This window comes from Athene cunicularia (assembly GCF_003259725.1).
Source record: "Athene cunicularia isolate RWA chromosome 15 unlocalized genomic scaffold, athCun1 chr15_part1, whole genome shotgun sequence".
Classification (NCBI taxonomy): Eukaryota; Metazoa; Chordata; class Aves; order Strigiformes; family Strigidae; genus Athene; species Athene cunicularia.
The window spans coordinates 13,582,804-13,605,483 of NW_020799121.1; the positions used below are offsets into that span (position 1 = coordinate 13,582,804).

General features: G+C 35.3%; 1 protein-coding gene across 1 annotated transcript in view; it reads left to right on the top strand.

Annotated features, from left to right (window-relative positions):
• Positions 1-22,680, top strand: part of KNTC1 (kinetochore associated 1) — a 42,470-nt gene that overhangs the window by 3,559 nt on the left and 16,231 nt on the right. The window contains exons 6-40 of the mRNA XM_026859797.1: positions 32-66; positions 293-403; positions 1,288-1,381; positions 1,725-1,777; positions 2,057-2,169; positions 2,854-2,908; positions 3,552-3,650; positions 4,718-4,761; positions 4,875-4,940; positions 5,035-5,110; positions 5,740-5,865; positions 5,955-6,044; positions 6,569-6,634; positions 7,124-7,185; positions 7,559-7,670; positions 8,371-8,514; positions 8,745-8,801; positions 8,884-8,985; positions 10,039-10,155; positions 10,652-10,795; positions 11,088-11,186; positions 12,465-12,568; positions 12,727-12,832; positions 13,502-13,636; positions 14,726-14,845; positions 15,635-15,704; positions 15,782-15,849; positions 16,430-16,722; positions 17,413-17,585; positions 17,776-17,873; positions 18,822-18,963; positions 19,958-20,014; positions 20,516-20,679; positions 21,223-21,327; positions 22,179-22,307. Coding sequence (XP_026715598.1) covers positions 32-66; positions 293-403; positions 1,288-1,381; positions 1,725-1,777; positions 2,057-2,169; positions 2,854-2,908; positions 3,552-3,650; positions 4,718-4,761; positions 4,875-4,940; positions 5,035-5,110; positions 5,740-5,865; positions 5,955-6,044; positions 6,569-6,634; positions 7,124-7,185; positions 7,559-7,670; positions 8,371-8,514; positions 8,745-8,801; positions 8,884-8,985; positions 10,039-10,155; positions 10,652-10,795; positions 11,088-11,186; positions 12,465-12,568; positions 12,727-12,832; positions 13,502-13,636; positions 14,726-14,845; positions 15,635-15,704; positions 15,782-15,849; positions 16,430-16,722; positions 17,413-17,585; positions 17,776-17,873; positions 18,822-18,963; positions 19,958-20,014; positions 20,516-20,679; positions 21,223-21,327; positions 22,179-22,307 — 3,629 coding nt within the window. The remainder of the gene's footprint in view (positions 1-31; positions 67-292; positions 404-1,287; positions 1,382-1,724; positions 1,778-2,056; positions 2,170-2,853; positions 2,909-3,551; positions 3,651-4,717; positions 4,762-4,874; positions 4,941-5,034; positions 5,111-5,739; positions 5,866-5,954; positions 6,045-6,568; positions 6,635-7,123; positions 7,186-7,558; positions 7,671-8,370; positions 8,515-8,744; positions 8,802-8,883; positions 8,986-10,038; positions 10,156-10,651; positions 10,796-11,087; positions 11,187-12,464; positions 12,569-12,726; positions 12,833-13,501; positions 13,637-14,725; positions 14,846-15,634; positions 15,705-15,781; positions 15,850-16,429; positions 16,723-17,412; positions 17,586-17,775; positions 17,874-18,821; positions 18,964-19,957; positions 20,015-20,515; positions 20,680-21,222; positions 21,328-22,178; positions 22,308-22,680) is intronic.

Genomic DNA, 22,680 nt, shown 5'->3' on the forward strand with positions numbered 1-22,680 from the left:
TTTTTTTTTTTTTTTTTTTTTTTTAATGTAGCAATTGACAAGATGGATATGATTACGGCAAAGAAAGTAAGAAATAACTTGCTAACTTGTAACATGGGTTGAGTGCAGAGTTTGTAACACAACTTTGTACAGTTCATTACTTCTCAGTATATTGTTACAACTCATATTTGTGATTATTACTTTTTTGGTACATGGCGAAGTCAGCAGTTCAAGGTTTTATCCACTGACTGTATAAACTATTTTTTTTTCTTTCCCTTTTGTTTGCCTTGCCTTCATCTTCCACCCTCACAAGTTGCAAGGACAGATAAAGACAGCTTTCATGTCCACAAAAGAGTATCACAGCCTTGGCTGTCAGAATTTTGTGATCAGTAACTCCATGAACAAAATCCATTTAATAATTGGGGTGAGTACTAAGAATCTGTAACTATTGTTATATGAGCAGTGGTGGTGTTTTCTGATCTACAACAAAATTTGTCTCTAGCTGGTTGAAAAAGAAGATAAACTTTTTGCACTAAGACTTCTTGTCTTTCATTTCCTTCACTGTAAATTTAAAGGTTATCAGTTGTGCTGTCTATCCATAGCCTTTCTTGTAAGGAAATAACTATTGTAATTTCACAACTTGCTCTGTTATGATGGATGGGGGAAAAATATTTTCACTCTGGTCACATGACCTTAGTAAATCACTGTGGTTCCTAGCCTGTACAAGCTAGTCTAGTTTTAGTCTCATCCTTGATCTCAGAGACAAAGCCAGAGTTAGCAAGAGTCTTCCATTCAGGCTTACATTCAACAAAGGCTTGCCAAAGTAACAAATAAGGTCCCAAATGAACAAAGCCCTTAAGCATGAATTAAGTACAGGAACTAATAAAAATTAAAATATAGACATATTTTGAAATGTTGTTTCGGACTAGAAACAAGTTTTCTGAGTTCATTGACTGAAGCTTCTTGAATTCAATGCAGTTTTTCTTAGTAGATTCAGTTTCATTCAGGTTTTATGTTCCATGAGAATGGAAAGTGGATGTTTTGAAATATGGCATGTTTTTAGAAGAGCCAAAAATGTTTGAGGATTGCTGACTGTAACAATTACTGTAGTAAAGGCCAGTCTTGAAAGAAGAAAGGAAAAAGGCTACAATAAAAATTAAATGTATTTTTCTGAACATTGATATTTACCGGGAATAAAGTTTAAGTTAGTTTTGCAGCTTTTGAAACTGAAGAACAATTGTGGAAGAACACCTGTCAATGGCCAAATTTCTGATGTATAACCCCACTTTACTCTGCCTTTACTAATAGGGTAAAGGTGATTATGTGCTTTCCAAATGGGAGGTAGACACTACCAACAACCTGGTGTCTGTTCGAAGCTTTGCTGATTCAAGTCTAATCACAGGTAACGAAGATAGTTTTTTTTCTTTAACTAGACAAGTGTAGAATTCATATTTAACTGCAGAAAATACTAAGACATTTTCAGTTATTTCATTATTTTTAGTAAATACGTGTATACCGAATGGAAAAACTTCTGGTAAAGGTGCATGCTTCAAAAATTGTTGGGTTTAATTTGGATATATAAATCACAATTCTGTTTAAGCTAAACTTTTCACAGTCCTAGGAAGGTCCATGAGGTTAAACAACTGTAGGTTTCCAATGCTTGATTGTACATTTTAATGCGTTTTTGCTTCAAATACATTTTCTAAGAAAAATAATAAATTTATGTAACTATGGATATTTTTTAGATGCAGCAAAACTTCAAGTTCTTGACAATCTGCTGTTTGTTTTAGATACAGAGGTATGTGTAATGATTTAGTTTAGTCTTCATTTTACAGCATTCTTGAACCAGCTTATAAATATTTTTTTAAAGTAATACCTTTAAAATATGTTTCTGTAAAGTGAACATGCATATATTTACAGAGGATCTTGATCTTACTGTGGTTTTTTAATCCTGCTCCTAGTCATTATTTAAGCTATGGAATGTGTTCATATTCTGCTCAAAACAAGACAAAAACTGTCTTATGTGAAGAAAATATGAAATCCATATCTGGTTTTGTTTTTTGTTTTTTTAATCTAGAATATTTTAAGCATGTGGGATGTTTTTTCTCTTACTCTAATTTGGGATTGGCCTTTAATACATATTGAAGACTTTCTTCTAAGTACAGAGTCAGATTCTTCTCCAGTTGTATGGTAAGTAAAGCGTTATAGCACCAGTTCTAAAAAGGGAGTTGTCTGTTGTTACAGCAAGTGTGCCACAAACACTTGATTTTCTGTGCTGGTGAATGTTTAGAAATCTTTGAAAACCTTCTAGTTAGTAGGACAACATTGTTGGACTGTAGGTATCCTTAGGCCTGTGTTGTAGAAATAAAACCTTGGTGTTTTCTGCTTTTTCTTGGTTTATCTGGTGTTACTGCTAAGGAATCTTGCAGGTAACCCATATCATTTAGAAAATGCTTGTCTAAAACAAGGTGTATAATATGGCTTACAAGTTTGATGTTATAGAAAAGCTAGTCTTTCAGATAAACAGTAAGTTCTTCATTCTACAGATGGAGAAGCCAAAATCTGCAGATGTGTGTACTGGTTAAAATGCAAAAAAAAAAAATTAATGGCCATTAAGATTAGAAGACAAGACTCTTGGCTCTTTCCATGGCTCTGTGCTAGTTTAAAAAAATAATCAGAACCACCTGAAATGCTTAAAAAAGTTAAATGTATGTCCTCTACATGGTAAAACATTGTTATTTTTGAGTGTGCCGTAGGATTTTAGATTGTACCATGTTTGAAAAACTAAAATTTCAAAAATTCAGAAGCAAGAATATTTCACAGTTTTAAATAAGACTTATAGATTGTATTTTGCTTTTTTCTCTTGTTCTGTAGTCAAAGGCTTGCCAATGTTAAACTGATAGTCATGACAATACCGGATAACAAACAGGTATAACCTCTCTCTCTGTGATCTGTTCCTCAAATGTTATGCAGTCACTCACAGAAAAAAGAATGGATTTTGAGCAAACGGAATTCTCAGGAACTCAAAGTCAAAATACAAATGTGACCACCTATATATTAGGATATAGTGAGTGAGGGACAATCTGATGTCTTATGGTGGTGACCAGGGCAAGATGCCCTGCTCTTTGGGTTTTTTATGGATTGTTTGGGGTTGGTTTGTTTGTTTTTAATAGTAGACAGATAGGAGAGAGCAGTGAAGTTTACTATTGTCTTAAACACCTTCACAGATGTCTTTAGAGCAGTATCTGCTCCGTGTACAGTTTCTACCTCTGTGCACAGTCAGTGGAGTTAACTGAAATAGAACCCCAGGATAAACATTATATAATTTTAAAAATTAAACCTGTATAATTACATATAATAGGCCTATATATAGAGGTGACATCTAAAACTTCATTAAACTTTCTCAAATTGTAGAGGTCTGCTTTTTCATAAAAACTTATAAAAATACTGTCTTCCATCTAACTCCATGAGAATCCAGAAATGATCCTGCAAACATCACTCTGTCACCAGTGTATGAGGAAAAAAAATTCTGACTTGTTGTTTGGTTAACTTTTTTTTTTTTTTTTTAATAGATGAGAAGTCTAATGGTTTTTGCATTGCCCACTATGCAACTGCTCTATTCTCTGGAAGTATCTACTGTTTCTTCACTTGTTCAAAGTGGGATTGGCACAGTATGTTTAGATTATTTTTTTGTTGTTGTTGTTCTTTGAAGAAATATAGTTGTCTTAATATATACAATTATTAAAGAGTTATTCTTGTTAGATTAAAACCATCTTGTGCTAGAAACTGCAGGAGCTGTGCAAAGAAAGATTAAACGATGTCCCCAAAGGATGGAGAAAAAGATACAATATATAGCAAACTGAATAGTTTAATTCTAGACCCAGGTCTATTACAATGTTTAATACTACTGCCAGTTGTTCTTGCTGCTGTTACAGCTCAAAGCTCTATGAAGTTTTAAATTCTCTTAGCAGAGAAGAATGCTCTGGATTTATTTGGGATTTATTTAAGTTCAGATGAGAGAACTACTTCTTTTACTGTTTAAACTGCTTCCTTATAAAGACTTTAACAAAAGAAGGTCCAAAAATGGCAAGACCTTTATGAATTAGTAATGTTATAAAGACTGGTGGAGTGGGTATGTGAGAGGATTCCAAGTCAGAAGTCTAAGCAGTAGCTCCTCATTGGAAATGTGAAAATGAATGCAGTAAGCTCTGGATCTGCCATGCAACAGTATGCAGAGGTGATGAAATGGCTTGCCTTGTATGAAGCAACTTGGCAGAAAAGATCATATATGCAGCTACGTAGTGAAGAAAATAATGGCTATAACATCCCTTTGCTTTGATCTGAGATGATAAAGTCAATGTGGGAAATGCCAAGGTGTATTGCCTGTGTGGAATGTAGCACGGAGATCAGGTTCTAAGAGATGTGAAGATGAACACAGTGTGACCTGCTTGGGCAAAATGAAAGTGTGTCATTTTGAGATGATGATTGACTCGGGTGGAGAGTGTACTGATGGTTATTCAGCTGTGATAGCAGAGTGGTTTCAGGCTGTTTCAGTTAAGGCCCTCAGAAATTTTAGATGGTGGAAACTATTTAGGCAATAACATGATAAGCATTTTAAAAAAACAAATTCATCTGAGAGAAAAGCAGTGGTTTGCTTCTAGATTAAGAAACATGTAATGCACAATCTTATGACTGATTTCCCTTACCACCTAATGATTTCTGTTATTGCATGCTACAGGATACAATTTACTTCTTGGAAGGAATTCATGAAAGACATCAGATGTAAGATAATGTTTTGTTTCTTACTAGATCATTATTATATAAAAATGGCAAATTACTTCTACATACAGCTGTTTCACAGCTGATAAACTCACATAGTTCCCTCTCGTCCTCAGACCCTCTGAAGGCCCAGTGTCTATTGTTGTGATGAGGAGTTTAACCGAAGCCTTGCCAGAAAATAGGTACTAGTTTCCATGAAACACTCTTTTATTATTCTATTTTTTTATCTGTGGTTTGTAACTTAAAGTATATTACTTCAATATATTTCACCCCTAGACTAAGTCGCTTACTTCACAAACACAAATTCACTGAAGCAGAGAATTTTGCTATTCAGTTTGGACTAGACGTTGAGGTAAGTTGTCTGTTCTTGATAAAAGACATTTGGAGATTAATTAATATGAGTAAGGTTCTTGCCCTATAGTCCATTAAAAATGTTACAAATATAGTGGAATGTTACCTTATGAAACAACTCACTATACTTGAAAGCTGATTCAATATTAGACAACTACATGGTGAGCTATGTTTTTATTTACAATAATTAATGAGCTTCGCAATGGGAAGCGATGCAGAAGTACATCTTCTGGTCAAAATAAGTGCTGCCTGGATCAGAAGGCACATCTGCCCCTTTAAGTAGCAGGGAAACAGTGTTGCTAAAAAAAAAAATAAACAGAAATTTCACATGCCTTTATTAACAAATAGTCTGGCTTCGTTAATTGATTTATTAAAATAACGCCATTTTAACGTTTCCTCTGCTTTTTGTTTTGTTTTTTTAAATTAAAAAAAATGGCTTAGCTGGTGAGATCAAAAGATACCACAATTGTTAGAGATTAATTGGAAATCCATTTCTGTAATGAAATCATTCAATGTATATACACACACTTTATCTGAGAAACATCGTGAGTGGAAGTGTAGTTTTTCAGTTGAAGACTGCTTAAAACTTAATTGCATCAAATAGAAAACTGGTATTTTTTTTATAAACAGCTTGTATACAAAGTAAAAGCAAACACTATATTAGAGAAACTAGATTCAGCTTCTGTTGGGAGTTATGATCATGAAGTCTGGCTGGATCTTGTCAATGAAACCAAAGAAACTTTGCAAAAAATTCAGGTATGTTTTTATTTCTACTCTCTCAAACAAAGTGATTAAAATTATGAAGGAGCTTGGAATTAAATTCAGTTGTTTCCTTTTGCCAACAGGATAGCCAATTTGTTGTGGATTACTGCATAAACGCTCCATGGCCACTGTATGAAACCACTCAAGAAATGCTGAACTATGCTAAACTCAGAGTAAGGGGTTTTATCTGTTTAACTATTACATGGCTTTGTAGAAATTGAGAGGGGGGACATCTTCAGTTACAGTCATTCAAAAAGTGAATGCATTATAAGAGACATCACCAAACATGAAAAAGAAGCAAGGCCTGTTCCAACATTGTTCTTGTAATTGCTTAAGGGCAAAAAAGAGCTTATAGTTTTATTTTCGCATAGAAAGCAGGTTTTTGGGTTTGAGCAGTAGTCTTTTTAAGTACCTTTTAAATATTAATTTGAGGACTGAAAGCTCCAAATATGTCACCTTTTTTCTTTTCATTCTTTTAGTCTTTCCTGCCTTATCAAACAGAATCAGAGAGATAGGTTGTCTGTCTGATCCTGCATACATGTAGAAATCCAGTGAGACTCTTAACATTATAAAATAAAAACTCCAGTTTACAGAGGTAGTAAGTTTTTGCTTGTGTCTTTATTAAATTCGTAGCAGTGTCTGGCATGTTCTACATATACTGAATTGTCAGATAAACCTTTTCATGTCTTTGTTTCAGATCTTGAAGAAAGATGATAGAACCACTGCTCCATCATCTGATGGGGCTCCAGTATCCATAATTGAGGTGAGGACAAACTACTTGGTCCCACAGTATCATATGATAAACAATTGTGATGTAGGATTTTAAAAACTACTCCTGTCAAACTTTTAAAAAGTCTAAACAAGATTATATTTTATAATATGAAAGAGAACCACAGTAACGACAGGTTTCAGAAATAAGCAATTCTTTCAGTCAGAAAGATTATTTTTCAGATGCTCCAGAAATCTAAGGAAGAAGTGCTTTTCTTAAGTGTTTTACGTATTTAATTTTCTTATTTAGTCTTGTATATTGAACAGTTCTCATTCACCTTCAAGGAGAATCAGTGTAAAGTATTTACACAATTGAAATTTTGGATTAATACTTTATTAAACAAACTTATGTATGTAATTAACAGAAGTTCTTGAAAAGTCTGTACTTTTCTCCATCATTCCTTGCTGTGATAGTTATTCTAACCATGTAGTACCATTGTTTGGCAAGCCAGATATTGACCTTAAATCTCTTGTCTGCATTCAGGTATTGAGAGCTCAGGCAAGGCTTACAACTTTTTATGGAGCTTTTGGACTAGAGAAATTCAGGTTTGTTTCTGTTTGTTAATATTTAAAGTAAATTTAACTCTAAATGTTAAGTATGTGCCATTGAAAGTAAGATTATTTTTTTTTTAATTCGAGTTCATTAAACTTTAGACCCTTCTCTTCCTGAAGTTTCCCATCTTCTATGTTGAAAACATATATTATCTGTTGCACATGTGCTATCTTGTATGGATTTTTTTGCTTGTTTGTTTAACATATATAGGAGGGGGTATGATTTTAGTCACACACAATCTAGCACTGATGTTGTCTCTTACATCACAGAGTACTGTCTAGAAAAGGTTTGAGGTTCTCCCCCCCACAAGTCCTTTAATATTGACATATTAACAATTACAGTTTCTTTTCCTCTTCTCGCTTCTAGTGGTATTGCTTGGACAGAATTCTTGAATAACAAAGACATTTTCAAGAACATCCTTCTTGAGCTAGAAGGAGGAAATTTATCTTGTGCACAGTACCTCTGGCTTAGGCATCAGGTGAGATGGCATAGGCATCTCTTTGGTATGTGTGGAGGATGTCAAGTCTTAAATTTTCCAGCCTTCTCTAACAGATTCAGACCAATGTGGTTACATCTCCTCAAAGAAGGTCTATGGCAGAATCTCAGCTGTTATCATAATGATTACCTGTTCGCCTAGCTCCTGAGAAGGCTGAACATCTTACTGATTTGGGAATAAGCTGGTATTTCTGATGTCAGAATGGATAGTTCTAGGTTTGAAGATGACTGTTCTTAGATTTATTCTGTGCTGGTTATAATTGTACATTTACTTTCTTGCAAGCACAGTTCTCAGAATCTTTAAATGGACATTTGCTGACTACCTTAAAATCCTTTAAAAATAATCACATGGACTCCTTACTCTGAATGACACATTCATAATAGTGGCTATGGGCTACTATATTCTCTAGTGCAGGACTTCCAGGTCCTAAAGTAATAGAACATGATCCTGCCACCATAATTTGCAAAGAAATTGCTTCAGTTAGGTCTTGTTTAAGATGGCCAAGCTCTAGTTTTTCTGAACAGGGAGATAGACGTTTTTTTAATTCCTGTTCATGATTACTAATATTTTCTCTCTGTATTTGTGGAATCTATTGCTGCTTCCTGTTAGTGAAACAGCTTTACAAAGTATCAGATAAACATATACTCCAAGTATCTGTAACTGTTCTGCTTTAATATTTTAGGCAGATTTTGAAAGCAGCTTTGATGAGAAAATGCTGGAGAACTTGCTTAATGCCATCCATTTCACTGTTCCTCTGAAGGAACTGTGTTTGTGGCTTAAAAATGTTGTGATCCCTTTCTTAAGAAGAGTCGTGCCAAACGGACAGGTAAGACCAACTTAATAAATGCAAAATGTAATTTTCTCAGGCTAAGATAGTTTTATAGTCAGACCTACAGAGTTTTGGTTTTGAATGTCAGAACCTCGTTCCTCTGTCTTTCAAAGGGATTCTTTTCCCTACAGTTTATATTTTAAGTAATATATTTTAAAACAAATTTCTAATGGCAAATTTGCTTTGATAGATAGTATAACTCTACTTATGACTTTTTTTTTTTTCAGAAAATATTAGCAAAATGGCTGGAACAAGGTGCTCGAAACCTTGAATTAACTGATAAGGTAGGTCATGCTGCAGACACTTTGCATGTCTTGTATTTCTATATGTATAATATAGTTTGCTAATATCAATTCTTTTGGACAGGCAAACTGGCCAGAAAATGGACTCCAAATGGCAGAGGTTTTTTTTACAAGTAGAAATCAAGGTGAAATAGGACTGACATCTTTTAACCAGTGGACTCCTTTGGTAAGAAATGTGGCAAATACAAGGATTTGCTACTAAAAGACTTCAGAACGTATGCTCTGTGCTAGAGTTGGAATGGATAATAATTATGTCACTATTGGTTTTGGTGAAGACTGACTTAATTCCATGAAAGGAAGGAATGGAATTCCAATCTTCTTGGGTTTAAAGATTTAAATTAAAAAAAAAAAAAAAAGTCAGTGCAAGATTAATACCCTTAAACAGTTCAGTAAAGATACTCCGTATGAACTTAAATTAGAAACATGTCTCACCTCTGTCGAAATTTTTAGAGATTAATTGCGATTCGCTGTGTGTTATGGCCTGGAGAAAACAGGTATTAAAAATCAGCTAGCTCTAAGGTTATGAGTACTGAATTTATGCAAACACAAATAAACTGTGTGTGCTATATATCCTAGGTATAGCAGCATCCATAAAAGTGGTAGTATGAATGTGGAGCTTCAAAAAAGCTCAAACCTAACCAGCTGTGCATGTTAATAATTGGGAACATTGACATTCTATGTTAGATCTCCTTTCTTAAACTGCTGAATCCCATGTTCGCAGTGCATAATGGAAAGAAGATAATTCACTCTAAGTCCCCCATTTCCACATGTGCTTGATTTTCTTTGTTGCATGCCATATAAAGGTAACAAACAGTTCAACATGTATATTTATAAAATCTTCAAGAGCGCATGCCATCAAAAATTGTTTGTGAGGTTTCTTGGAAAATCACAAGAAAAACAGGGTTCTGACTCCAGTGAAAACGTCAGCTGTAGGTACATTGTTCCTAGCTGTTCATCTTACCTGTCCTTAAGGCTTTCAGTGAATGAAATGCTCATCCCTCTTCCCTGTGCAGGATCTACTAGTGCATCACTGTCTTTATATTTAGAAATACTCTTTTAATTCTTACCAGAATCTTCCTGGCTGCATTGTAAGTCAACTACCCTTGTCTTATACCAGAGACGTGGAGAATAATTTGTTTTTTCCTGTTTATGACAACACTTAACAGTCTTGAAGATTGTAGCAAGTCTTCTAACATTTCACTTCTAAACACTGTTTCAGAGATGCGGTGACTGTGAAGAGGTACGTAGGTTAAAGAAGCTGGTAAATGATTTACAAGAACTGATAAAGCTGTACAGAAAATACAACTGCAGGCTGGCACTCTGTGATTTTGAAAAGGTAATTCTGCAGATGCTTCAAAAAGTGCTTTTGAATAGTGGATTGTTCTGAGAAAGGAAAAAAAACCTTGTAGCATGTGATGTAAAATCAGACAGAAGAGGAATCCTGGTGGATTGGTTGGTTAAACTTGTGTTCATAAGCTGCTAAGACTATTTGATATGTTGTGTTTGTAATAAATTTTGTTTCAACTGTGGATATAAATATATAATGTGACAAGATACTATGAGAAGGTAAAGCTTAAACTCCATGATTTGCAGTTCATTACAGGTGATATATTGTGGAGCAAACACGAGCAACAGAGAAATTCGAAGTACAACTGAACAAGAAGGGGCTTTGTAAAAGAAAGCTTTTATTTGAGCTAAAGAAGGATGCTAGTTACTGAAATCATTCAAATGATTTCAATGGACACTGGATGTTGAATTACTTATTAGAGATGTAAAGGATCAGGTACTAACGTGTGATGTTCTAACATGGCATTGTTCCACTTGCTGCCTAGGAAAATGCAAATACTATTGTGTTTCGCATGTTTGATAAAATTTTGGCACCAGAACTTGTTGCCTCCATTTTGGAGAAGTTTATAAAACCCTACCTGTGTGAACATAACCTACAAAAGGATGAACTTCTCCTACAGTATATAAAGGTATCCATGTTTTCTTTCTTTTCAAGAAAGCTATTTAAATATGAGCAAGCAGAAAACAAATCTGATGACCATTTTTATTTACCCTTGAATTTTAGGACCAGCTTTAAGATTAGCTTAGTCCTCTCAATGAACTTATTGATAGTTACTATTTCAGTAATAAAGTATTTACAGATACAAGGCAAGATCGCCAAATCTGTCCCTTAATGTCAAAAAAACTTGTAATTTTTGTTTATAAGCTATTAAGATCTTTTCTGAATTCAAATATCTTAATAATCTTTATCAAAATAAACAGGATTTGCTAGAACGTTGTCGTACACGGTCTACTTCAGTATTTGAAACTGCATGGGAGGCAAAGGCAATAGCTGTCATTGACTGCATCTCCGATACAGATGTAAGTATATTTAACAAAATGGGCATCAAGTGGCTCTAATACGTCAGTTCAGAATGGAACATAATTTTTACATAAGCATGAGTACATTTTTACATGAGTGGTATGGGAAAGAACAAGTAGTATGCTGTCTTTTTATTCTGTTTTAGTTATCTTCTCCCATGTGATGTTCTTTGCTTGACAATTTCATTGTAGTTTTGATGTCATCAAATGGAAAACTCACCGATTTTAATATGTATGAAACTCAAGGTCTACAGCATCATAAATTACTATAAGCATTTTCTAACCTAACTTGGCATATCATATTATGGTAACAAACACTTCTGATGCAAGTAGAGGTAGGGCCAGAAAATAAATGTCTAAATGAATCAGAATGGTTTGGGTTGGAAGGGATTTTAAAGATTATCTAGTCTCAAGCCTCCTCTGGCTCTGCTTGAGCACGTCCGTGTCCTTCTGCTGTTGGTGCCCCCAGAGCTGGACACAGCACTGCAGGGGGGGGTCTCACAAGAGTGGAATAGAAGGGGAGAATCCCCTCCCTTCACCTACTGGCCACACTGCTCTGGGTGCAGCCCATCTTGGGCAGTGTGGCTGGAGCACTTTCCACTGAAGACAGAAAAAAAGTCATTGAGTACCTCAGCTTTCTCCATAACTTTCATAACCAGGTCTCCCATTTCCTTCCAGAGAGGGCCCACATTTTTCCTAGTCTTCCTTTTATCACTGACGTACCTATAGAAGCTTTTCTTGTTGCCCTTGATGTCCCTGGCCAGATTTAATTCTATCAGAGCTTTGGCCTTCCTAAACCTGATCCCTGACTGCTCAGACAGTTTCTCTGTATTCCTCCCAGGCTGCCTGTCCTTGCTTCCACCCTCTGCAGGCTTCCTTTTTATCTTTGAGCTTGTCCAGGGGCTCCTTGTTCACCCATGCATTGTTACTCCTGGCATTCTTATCTGAACTCCTCTTTGTCAGGATGCATTGCTCCTGAGCTTGGATGAGGTGATCCTTGAATTTTAACCAGCTTTCTTGGGCCCCTCTTCCCTCCAGGGCTTTATGCCATGGTCCTCTACAAAGCAGATCCCTGAAGAGGTCAGAGTCTGCTCTAAGGTCCACCATCTTGAACTCCCACCGTTTCATGGTCACTACAGCCAAGACTGCCCTTGAGCTTCACACTCCCCACCAGCCCCTCCTTGTTTGTAGTTTCAGAATCAATCACACGTGAACAATACTTCAAGAGATTACCTTGTAATTATTTGGAAAAGTAAGCTCTTTATGTTCTTTTTATAGCTGAAATTTGATGCAGTTCTACAGATAATGCATGGTGCTATGGTACCATGGAGTGCAGCAGTGGAGCAACTGGTAAAACAGCATTTGGAAATGAATCATGTCAAGTAAGGCAAAATCTACAGTTGACACCTCAGTTTTATGTGTACTTTCAATTAGAATGGGGGGGGGCAGGCAGGGGAATACTGTGTATCTAATGTAGTATGATGATTAAATCACATAGCTATAGGTAGCAAATGAATTAATAGTCTTAATTTGTCCATAGAGTAAAGCTACTGCAGGAAAGTTACCGGCTGATGGAGATGAAGAAGCTTTTACGAGCCTATGGGATAAGAGATACTAATCTTTTAAAGGACAAGCAGATGATAATGGTAAGTGATCAGCATTACTCTTAATTCCATTAAACAAAACCCCCTACAGTTACATGTGTGTATTTTCACGGGGTATTAGAAGCCAGACTTTTCAAAAAATCTTAGCAACTGGTACCTCCCACTTGTTATCAGTATCCATTTTTCTTGTCCTGTTGGGACATGTTTTTTCCTGAAAGCCCACTCTTTTTTAAAGAATTAGTGGATTATCTTAGCTCAACCTAATTAGCAGAGCATTGATCATATAATGCTTTCTGTAAGGGAGGTGGGAAAGAAAAGAAGAAACTAACAAAATGGAAGGCCAAATCCTCTCAAGATTTCAGATCCAATTTCTCCTAAGGTCACAGTGAACAATATTTAGCAATTTTTTTTAATACATACTTTTATTTTATAGCACACTCTCTTTAGTAGGGGGGAAACGTGAGTATTTCTGAGAAAGTTTTTTGTCATCCTGTGAAGCCAGATTAATCCCCTGAATTTTGAGAGTTCCCAGATGATTCTCTTCCCCAAGGTCTATCTTCTCCCAGTTATGTGTTAGTCAAGTTTTAAGCTTATAGGTAACTTGTTTGGTACAAGCAGTATGATTACAATGCAGAAGTGTGTGTAAATTACTTCCTTTGTTATTCTCTACATCAACAAACTAAAGTCCATTATCTGTTTTCTTTTTTACAGAGGCTAGTGAAATACATTCTTAAACAAGATACCCCTACTTCCTTGGAGGATGCTTTGAAAATTGTAGCAGCATACATGTTGCCCACTGTGGAAGTCTATGTTCTGAGGATGATAGACCTGATTGATAAAGAAAGGGTACTAAACTGCTTCATGTTGATCTCAGAATTTAAAGACACTGGAGCCTATTTTAAAAACTGGCAAGGTGTACTACGTGCTGAAATCTTACACATGGTTTACATATAAATTTTATTTTAAAATAATTAATTGTACACATAACTGCCTATGCTCAACACTGAAAATGAGACTTGTCAGAGTTTTAAACATCATGAGCCATCCTTCATTTGTGGCAAAAAAACAATGAAAATTATGACCCACAACATACAAGACAAGTTTAGGATTGAAGTCTACATATTTTCACATACTGTTTTTGCTAGAGTTGGTTTTGGGCAAGTTGCTTTCTTGCCAACAAAAATTAAAAAAAAATATCTCTTTTGAGAAATGCTTTCTTCTAATGCAATGATACCCCACATGGGTACAGCCCTGCCCCTTTTTTCATTGGGAGCACCTGAATGTTTGTCTTGCGATACTATCATCTATTATTATGAAGTTTTATTCCAAGATAATTTCAAGTCCTAGTTTTGCAAAAAACCCTGAAGTTATCTTTAAATTATACTGATATCCTAACTAGAAATGTTTAACTTTGCTTGCTACATTATAGTAGGTGTGATTATCTTTATACCCTTTGGTTGTCTCTGGGTATGTTATTGGTATCTCTTTGACCTGAAGAAAAGGAGACTTTTTGATTGAAGGAATCAAATTAACTCCCCTGAAAAACAGTGTTTCTCATGTTAACATTTGTTCTGCCTTATTAACACATGGTATTCTTGATAATCATACTGTTTTTAAAATGCTGCATAATTGCCAATAAAAAAATCTGCATTTTAATTTGCCTGTTATAACCCTTAGTGGGTAAGCACATAGTTTTTTTTACTGAAAGCCTCATAGATTTAGCAAAAACTATTCAGGGAGTTTAAGGAAGTCATGTCATAGTAAATGGATTTTATAAAGATATTTCAAGTTCATCAGCAGATTACTTTTACCCAATTGGCCATCATGCAACCATTGTATCAAGGCAAGGACATATAGCTTTGCTTTTCCAAAAGAAAATGACCTTTTGATTATTTCTCGTTTACTTTTTTTTTTTTTTTTTAAACGTCTCTTCAGGGAGAGGAATCTCTGACTTTGTTAAAATCTCTGACTCTTGCTGAAGCTGAGAAAGTTGCAGAGAGATTGACTCTATGGGGAACGCTGGTGTTACAGAATAAAACAGATGATTCTGAAGAGGTACCAAGTCATTTCACATCATAAAGTGTGTGCACGAATTATTCTAAATACTATTCTTACCCAGATGCTTAAAAAAAAGGTAGAACGTGCAAATGTAAAAACTGTCTTCCAGCAAAAGGCGATGATGAACTGGTCCTGCTTTGAGCAAGAGGTTGGACTAGGTAACCTCTTGAAGCCTCTTCCATCTCGTTTGTTCTGATTCTGTATACTATACAGTTATTTTGTGTACTTTTAAAGGCATCTCCACACAGTGGCATGGCTAGCTGAATTCAATTAATAATTTATAAATTCCACTGCCTTATTATACCTCTAGTCCTACATATTTTCCAGTTCTTTAGCTGTTTGTAAAAGTTCTTTTTAAAAACTATGTGTGGCTTTGGCAGGCACCAAAGTGGCTGAAGCTTCACAGTTGACAGTACACCTTACTGTCTTGCAAGCACAGAGGAGAATTTTTGTTAATCGTTGTTTTAGGGAGTTATTCTGGACAAGGGAAGGCAGAACAAAGGGAGAAGTGTGGATATTTTCACAACTCCTGTGAGAACTAGCAGACTGTGGAGTGCATACATACTACAGCTATAAAATATTTGGTGTTTCTCTAAAGGATGCATATGTACAATAACTTTCTGTTCCCTTGCTTTTCAACTGGTTGTATCTTAGACTCGGTAATTGTTGCTTAAGACATGTAGAGCACTGCATAGTGTTTTAATAGAGTGGAAGCCTGTGGGTCACTGTCTGTTACTGGCAACATTTTGACCAAAAAAAAAAAATTAACCTCTTCCTTTCCTGCAGCACAAAACACAAATGTTTATGACTAAGACACTCGTGGAAATCCTTAAATTCCAGTTCAGCATTCAAAAAGGTAAGCTCCAACTTTAAAAATCTTACATTTTTGTTTGTAAATGGAGTCAGAAAGTAATTGTTTTTCTCCTCCAACAGACAATCCTCTGAAGAAAGATGAATGTAAAGCAAACCTAAAAATGTTTGAAACACTTGCTGCCCTGCAGGTAGGTATTTTTATAGGTTCAAACTGCTTTTGATTTACTGTAGTTATTCCAATTGTTCTTATAACATGGATGATATTAAAAATTAATTGTGTTTACAACTTATGTGCAAAGCTTGTCTTTATTGACTTCAGAGAGATTCTAAGGCTAATTAGCAATTTAAATAGTGTGTGGGAAAGTTCCCAATTACTAGAACCTAGTTGTCCATTTAAACCAAAAAATTAGATACTCTCCCAAAAGCTGTAATTGCTAACACTTCAAAGATTTCATGATACAATGTTGTAATAATTTATTAAGATCTTATTATGGTTTGTAAATTTAAGTTATTTAATACAGCATTTGAGTATGGAATATCCTTCAGGGTTTTTTTTAATTTGTTTACCTACTGCCCAGTGAAATTCTCTAATTTATTACATAAATCAGTAATTAGTAGAAACTAGTGAAGTCAACTATGTACTGAAAGTATTCCTCTTCTAAGAATGAAACAGAAAATAAAAACACTTTAACAAAAAACCCAAACCAAACACCTTTAAAGGAGGTTACATGTATTCAAATATATAATCTGGGTTTTTTTTTGTTGCAGGAAGATTTTGATACCTTTCTTTCAGTTGAAGAATTTAGGAATCCTTCACTGATGTCTAATCTTCTTGAGAACCACATAAGAGCTTATGAAACTGCCACATCTCTGTCAAAGTCTAGAAAAGTGCAGACAAAGAATCATAAATCAGAAGATGGTAAAACCAGGAAGCGTTCTACTGAATCAAGGTTGTATAGGCTGGCTTTGCTCCTGGAAAGGTCAGAGCAAGAACTGGGAGAAAAACTCGCCTTGAGAGCACTAGATGCTGGAAAAGTTGAGGATGCTGTAAAAATATGCAGGTAAAACTGCAGAGATTTTCAAGTTTATAAATTTTAATGGGATTTTTCTGTACAATTTCTGATACTTTGCAGAAGCAGGTGTAGAGCCAAAGGGAAGGGGGGGGTTGGTTTTTTTGTTTTAGTTTTGGGTTGGTTTTGTTTTTTTTTTTCTAAAAATGAGTGTTTAAGCAATATGCTTCTATGCAACATTGAGTGTAGAGTTAGGTTGTTGTCTGAAAACTGCCATTGGTTTTTGCCACGACGTGATTACTAAGAAAAAGATTCCCTGCACTTTTATAGTGTGAGAAAAGTAAGGCACCATATTAAATAACCATTATGAGAGATCCCTGGCTCATACAGAGAGAAGAAAACTACTGTACACTGACTGTACGTACCATGTCATGGTTTCTAGCTGGTCTCTGCTTATGTTGTCACATAATATAAACTTACTACCACCTCCCCTCTAAAGAGATCAGATGAAAATGTTAAATATATATTTTTATTATCAACATGTCCTATGTGCTTCAGTATATATATCTCTAAGGTACGCTCCATTATATTTTTTCACTTCCTTCACAGAAGTTTGAGTTGTAGTGAGTCATATAGCTGAAATAAGTAAAAGAGAATTAAATAATTAGAACAGAAAGTGGCCTTAAGTAAAAGCCCTAAGGACTATATTTCTTTAATTTTTAACATCTATTTTTTTAATAGGGAGTTCTATGAAAATCACTCTAATGAAGAAACAGGGAAGCTGCTGTTTTTAGCGTGTCAAAGGCTTTGTCATATGTTGGCAGATGATGTTGCTATGATCACTCCTAATGATATGAATCTTCCAGAAGTGATCTATGAAATGGCTTGCCAAGCAGCTACGGTGTGTAGTCCAGGTAATTGCTATTATTTATTTGTCTTCATGTTGGGAATTCAACTTTCCAAACAGTATTTAATAAAGATGAAAACAAAGTGTATTTCTATATATGCCTCTGTAAAAACAGGTGCTACAAAAAATTGTTTCCTTTTAATAGGCCATATGAACCTTCCATTTATAGTATGCTAATGATCTTAATATTTCTACAGATTTACTACTAGATTCTCTGGAACTATGTAAATATACTTTGGCTGCTAAGGAAATTTACAGACAGTGCCAAATAGAAAACTATGGATTTACAGCAAAGGTATTTTCTGCTAACTTAATTTTTTTTTTTAATGTATGTAATATCTTGACTGAATAGTGTTCACTGTACATACATTTTTTTTTTCCTCCCATTTCTCCAGCAATATTTAATCAGCTTGTTTAAAAAGCAAACAACAACAGAAAAACCCCACATAGCTCTAGAAATAAAAATTTCCCTGAATACATGTGTACTTCAGCATAAAGAGTAAACTGATTTGAGTACTAAAAGCAGTGCAGATGTGCCACAGGTAGCATTCTCCACTTATGTGTAATAAATCCTGCTAATGTGACTGAAAATATTGGAGATTTTATTAATGGCTGCTGCCAGGACTGCTAGAGAGCATAGAGGCTGACTTTAAAAAAAGCTTGCTTTTTTTTTTTTTTCTTTTTTAAAATAGGTAAGATATGGCAGGAAGGGTTTGATTTTTAAATGCATTTATCATGTGAGGGCATTTCCAACAGTTTTGTAAAACGTTAAGATGGATCAAGTTCTTGAATAGCATCTTTGTTTTTTGTTCAGGTCAAGTAGTGCTTTAGGCCACTTGAAATGAATGGACTCTTAGAGTTTGAATGGAATAGATCAAAGTGGCCAGGCAAGCATATTTATGCACAGAATGTTATTTTTCTAGAAAAATGATCCATTTGAAACATGTTTGCTTGTAATATATGGCCAAAAATGTTCATGAAAGATTCCACTAAATTAATTAAGAATGCATTTTGGCTGTACAACTAACTGCAACATTAAAGGAAATGTGGCTACTCTAAGTAGGAAATGTATTTAATGCTACCGCCCATTTAACAAAAAGCAGTACAGTAGAATCCATTTTCAGATGGAAAGTCATGTTCTGTTCCTATATTCGAAGACTGGAATCTCTTGCAACATTTGGTTTGTTAGTAGACTTATTTGCTGCTCTTTTTATTGTGTGTACCTCTTACTGTTCTTATTTAGACAACACCTTTTGGAGGAGATAAAGATCCTTATGAAGAGTGGACTTATGATGACTTCTTTAATGAAGACGGGATAGTTCTTGATCCACAGATAGCTCTTCCAGTTGCATATGAAACTATTTCTTCTCTCCTGCCTGTCTGTGGTAAACTCACTTTCCTGAACATTGAGTCAATTTTAAAATCTGTATTATGTATCAATTTTTCTCCAGGAATATAATTCAGCACTTATGTGGAAATTATCACTGCAGAAATCTCAATTAGACAAACTCATGGAAGAACTACCCATTGGGGGGGATAGAACGTAAAGATGACTTTGGGTTTTGTTCTGGTTCAGGAACAATCTGAATGACAAATACCTGAAGACATGAAGAATGCTCTGGAGAAGTGTTACTATAAACTTGTTCTAATGATCTTCTCTAGATATCTTCTAGATATCCACTAGATATCTAGGACTAGGTACTAGATACTAGATACTTCTAGGTAGCCACTAGATACTAGGTAGCCACTGATGGAGACAGGAATTTATCAAGATGAATTTCAGCTTATTCTAAAATTATTGTCCCTGTATTACATACTATTGTAGATACACACAACTTTTTCAAATTTTCAACTATTATAAATAGAACTCTACAATGTTTTAGGTGCTGAAAAAGACACTTCCAGCTCTCTAAAAGAAGCACTAAATATTTTAGAATTATTTATTTTTAATAGTTATGTAAATGCTTTCTTTCCTAACATGTCATTGGTGTATTAAAAAGCGTATAGTTCCGAATACTGTTGCCCAGTGCTAAATCTACCCATAAATGATATGCTTATTCGATTGACCTGAAGATATTTATTACCTTCACAGATGAAGCATTTATGTTGACTGTCTCATCAAAATAAAGGAATTTACACACAAAGTAGTTACTGAAAAATATTGGTTTGTATTCCTTTGTGCATCTGAAGAGATATTCCCTCCTAGAAGATAATTTCTGATTAGGCAGGGTTAAAATTAGAGCAGTCCTGGCTCTTAGAGTTTGTGTGTCTATATTTTATGTACTGTCCCTGAAGTGGAATATTTTTAAGGTACTTTCAGGCTTCATAGTGTTGCTGAGATCTTGGCACAATGCTGATGTGTATTTGTCTGTTTTTCAGAGAACAAGCTGTATCCTTTGGACTCTACGAGCCTGGCAAACTGTGCATTTATTAAAGGTATCATGATGGCAGATTCACCACACTAAAACCAGACCACTAGAAAGCATCAGGTTTAAATGAAACCTACGCAAGCATGACTAACTCATAATTTTTTAAATAGGTGCCTAGATGTTCCACTTAAACCCATATTCTAGGGGTATAACTTGGTTCAGCACAGAAGACACCAATTTGGATGGTAATTGCTACCATTCAGCCATGCAAGCTTGAGTATGTTGTCAAAGCCTGCACTTCAGTACAGGAGTTCTGCCGCTATTCACTAGGATCCATTAGAACCTTTCCAAGATGATGACATATTTCTGGTTTTTAAACTAAAATGGGAGTCTGTATTAAATTAAAAGTCCCAAAAATGTAAGGTTTCAAAGGAAATTAAAGTTGGTTTTGTGTCATAAATTTAATAAAGAAAAAGATCAACTGCCCTGATAGTAATTCCAAGAACAATATGCTTAATATAAATACACTCATTATTTTCTGGGGTTGTTTGTTTTTGAAATATATCAGGACAGAACCTTCTGCAGCCAGCTCGAAATCCCATCTGTGCAGCACTGCAGAACCTCACGGAGTGCAGCCAGTGCGAGCTAGCTTTGCGGCTAATTTTCTGCTCATTTGGATCCTGTCTTCAGCATGGTGTATCAAATACCATGGATTTGTCCCTGAGTGAAAAGGTAAGGCAAAGGATGATGCTGAACTTCACTGAGAGTAAATCTTATCAGTCTGCCAACTATTACCAAGTTTAGAGTAGTTATATAAGAACTCGACAGGTATGGGAGAAGCTGTTGCCATGACCTTTTTAAAAATTACTACCACTTGATCAGGTGTTGAGTCATTTTGTGAAAGGAGCTGGGAGTTTCTTCCCTATTTTTCATAGTCCTCTGTTTCTCTTTGCAAAGTATGTTCAGAACTAAACTAGTCTCTACAGAGAGGCCAGGAATAAAATAAATGCTAATAATGGTTTACAATGTTCTTTCATGTTGTTTTGTCACTGATTAGTATGGGAAAAGTTGTAAGTAGAATATTCAAGAAACACCCCTCAGTTCAAAAGCATTTGGAAACAGAAGTCCTTTTTCTATCTAAAGAGATCTTTATAAGACTTAATTAAATCTGAAAATACAATTATTATAGTACCTCCTATTAGGCTATAAATGACAATAGAAGTTGAAGGCTTAGAATTTAATTTTAACCATGTGTTGTCTTTTTTTTGGTAATAGCTATATGATGTCAGTATGCTAGTTGAAACCAGAAGCTTTCTCATTGCTATGAAACAAAAGTGTACTTCAGTAGTTACGGCCACTATCCTGACCTTACTACACAAGGTAAGAATGCTCTGAAAAGGGTAAGAGTGAACCCCCTTCCTCTGCTCTATCGAGAAAGGGGCTACCTTTCCTACTGCAGAAACCCATTCTGAAATTGTCATGTGGCCAAATGCCACAAAACCCATACATTCTGGGGGGAAAAAAAAAAATAAAAATCACACCCCTTGGAAAACCATAGTGAAGGTGAGGGGAAGTACTGCCAGTCTTGCAGCTTTGGGAAGGGATTGGGTTCCCCAGCCTCATGGCTCAATACCAGAACGGGACAAGGGTGGGCTGGGTGACAGCCTGGCCCCTGCAGTCCCAGCTGCCTCGCTTCCTCCTGCAGCTGGAGCACAGGCTTCTCAATTGCCTTTGAACAGACCCCACCTTGCTGGCAGCCACTTCTTGTAGCCCTGGCAAATTTGAGCCTCTTATGTTCTGTGGCTCTTTGATCATATACACTAGTTGCTCTGCTTCATATTTGTGGGATCCTTTAAGGACTCCTAAATTATAATAATGGTTGTTATGATCCATAGGTATTCCCTATCTTATTGATGACTTCTAGTTGAGGGGAGTTTTTAAAAAAAAAAAAAAAATCTGCAAAACCTGCAATATACCATCTTCTAAGGCAGTTTAGACTAAGGGAAGTTGCTTTTAGGCTGGCTTCAGTATAATTAGATTTTACGTTCTAAAATCTGAAATGCATTTTTATTCCTTTTTTTTCCCCCCTCTAACTTAAAGGCCCAATACACCTCTAAATTACAGTGTACTCTTCATGTGTTATATTTCATACAAAGAGACCTGTTAGCATAAATTCCTAAAGTTTATAACGTGGGTTTTTTAAAATTATTTTATTTTTCCCTAAAACACAGGTGTTCAACTGTCGTCTCATAGATCAGAACCTGGCACTGGGATATTGCACAATTTTGCCCAAGGAAGATATGTTCAGAAAGCTGTGGGATGTCATAAACAATACATGTCAAAATTACAGAAAAGTTTTGGTAAATTCACAAGGAGCTGTATTTCTTTATCAGAGAATGTTACAGAGTTTCCTTAGAAAGAAGATGTCAGCAATATCATATGGAAATGCAATACTTTGCCATTTTTAAGGGTATAGCTCTTTGAACAGGTTCCTCATTTAGGTGCCACTGAGAGAAGCTCCCTCTCTTTACCACAGTGTAAGATTGTGCACAGACAGTTGCTGTGAATAATTAGCATGATATAAGCCCAAGCATTAGGTTAGCTTGTCATGACTTATTCCAAAGCTTGAAATTGTTTATTTCAGGTCCCATCATAATTTATTCATAATTTTGGAGAAATTGTTCTCTGACAGCAGCTGTCAAGAACAGAATTAATAAATAAATGTCTATTAAA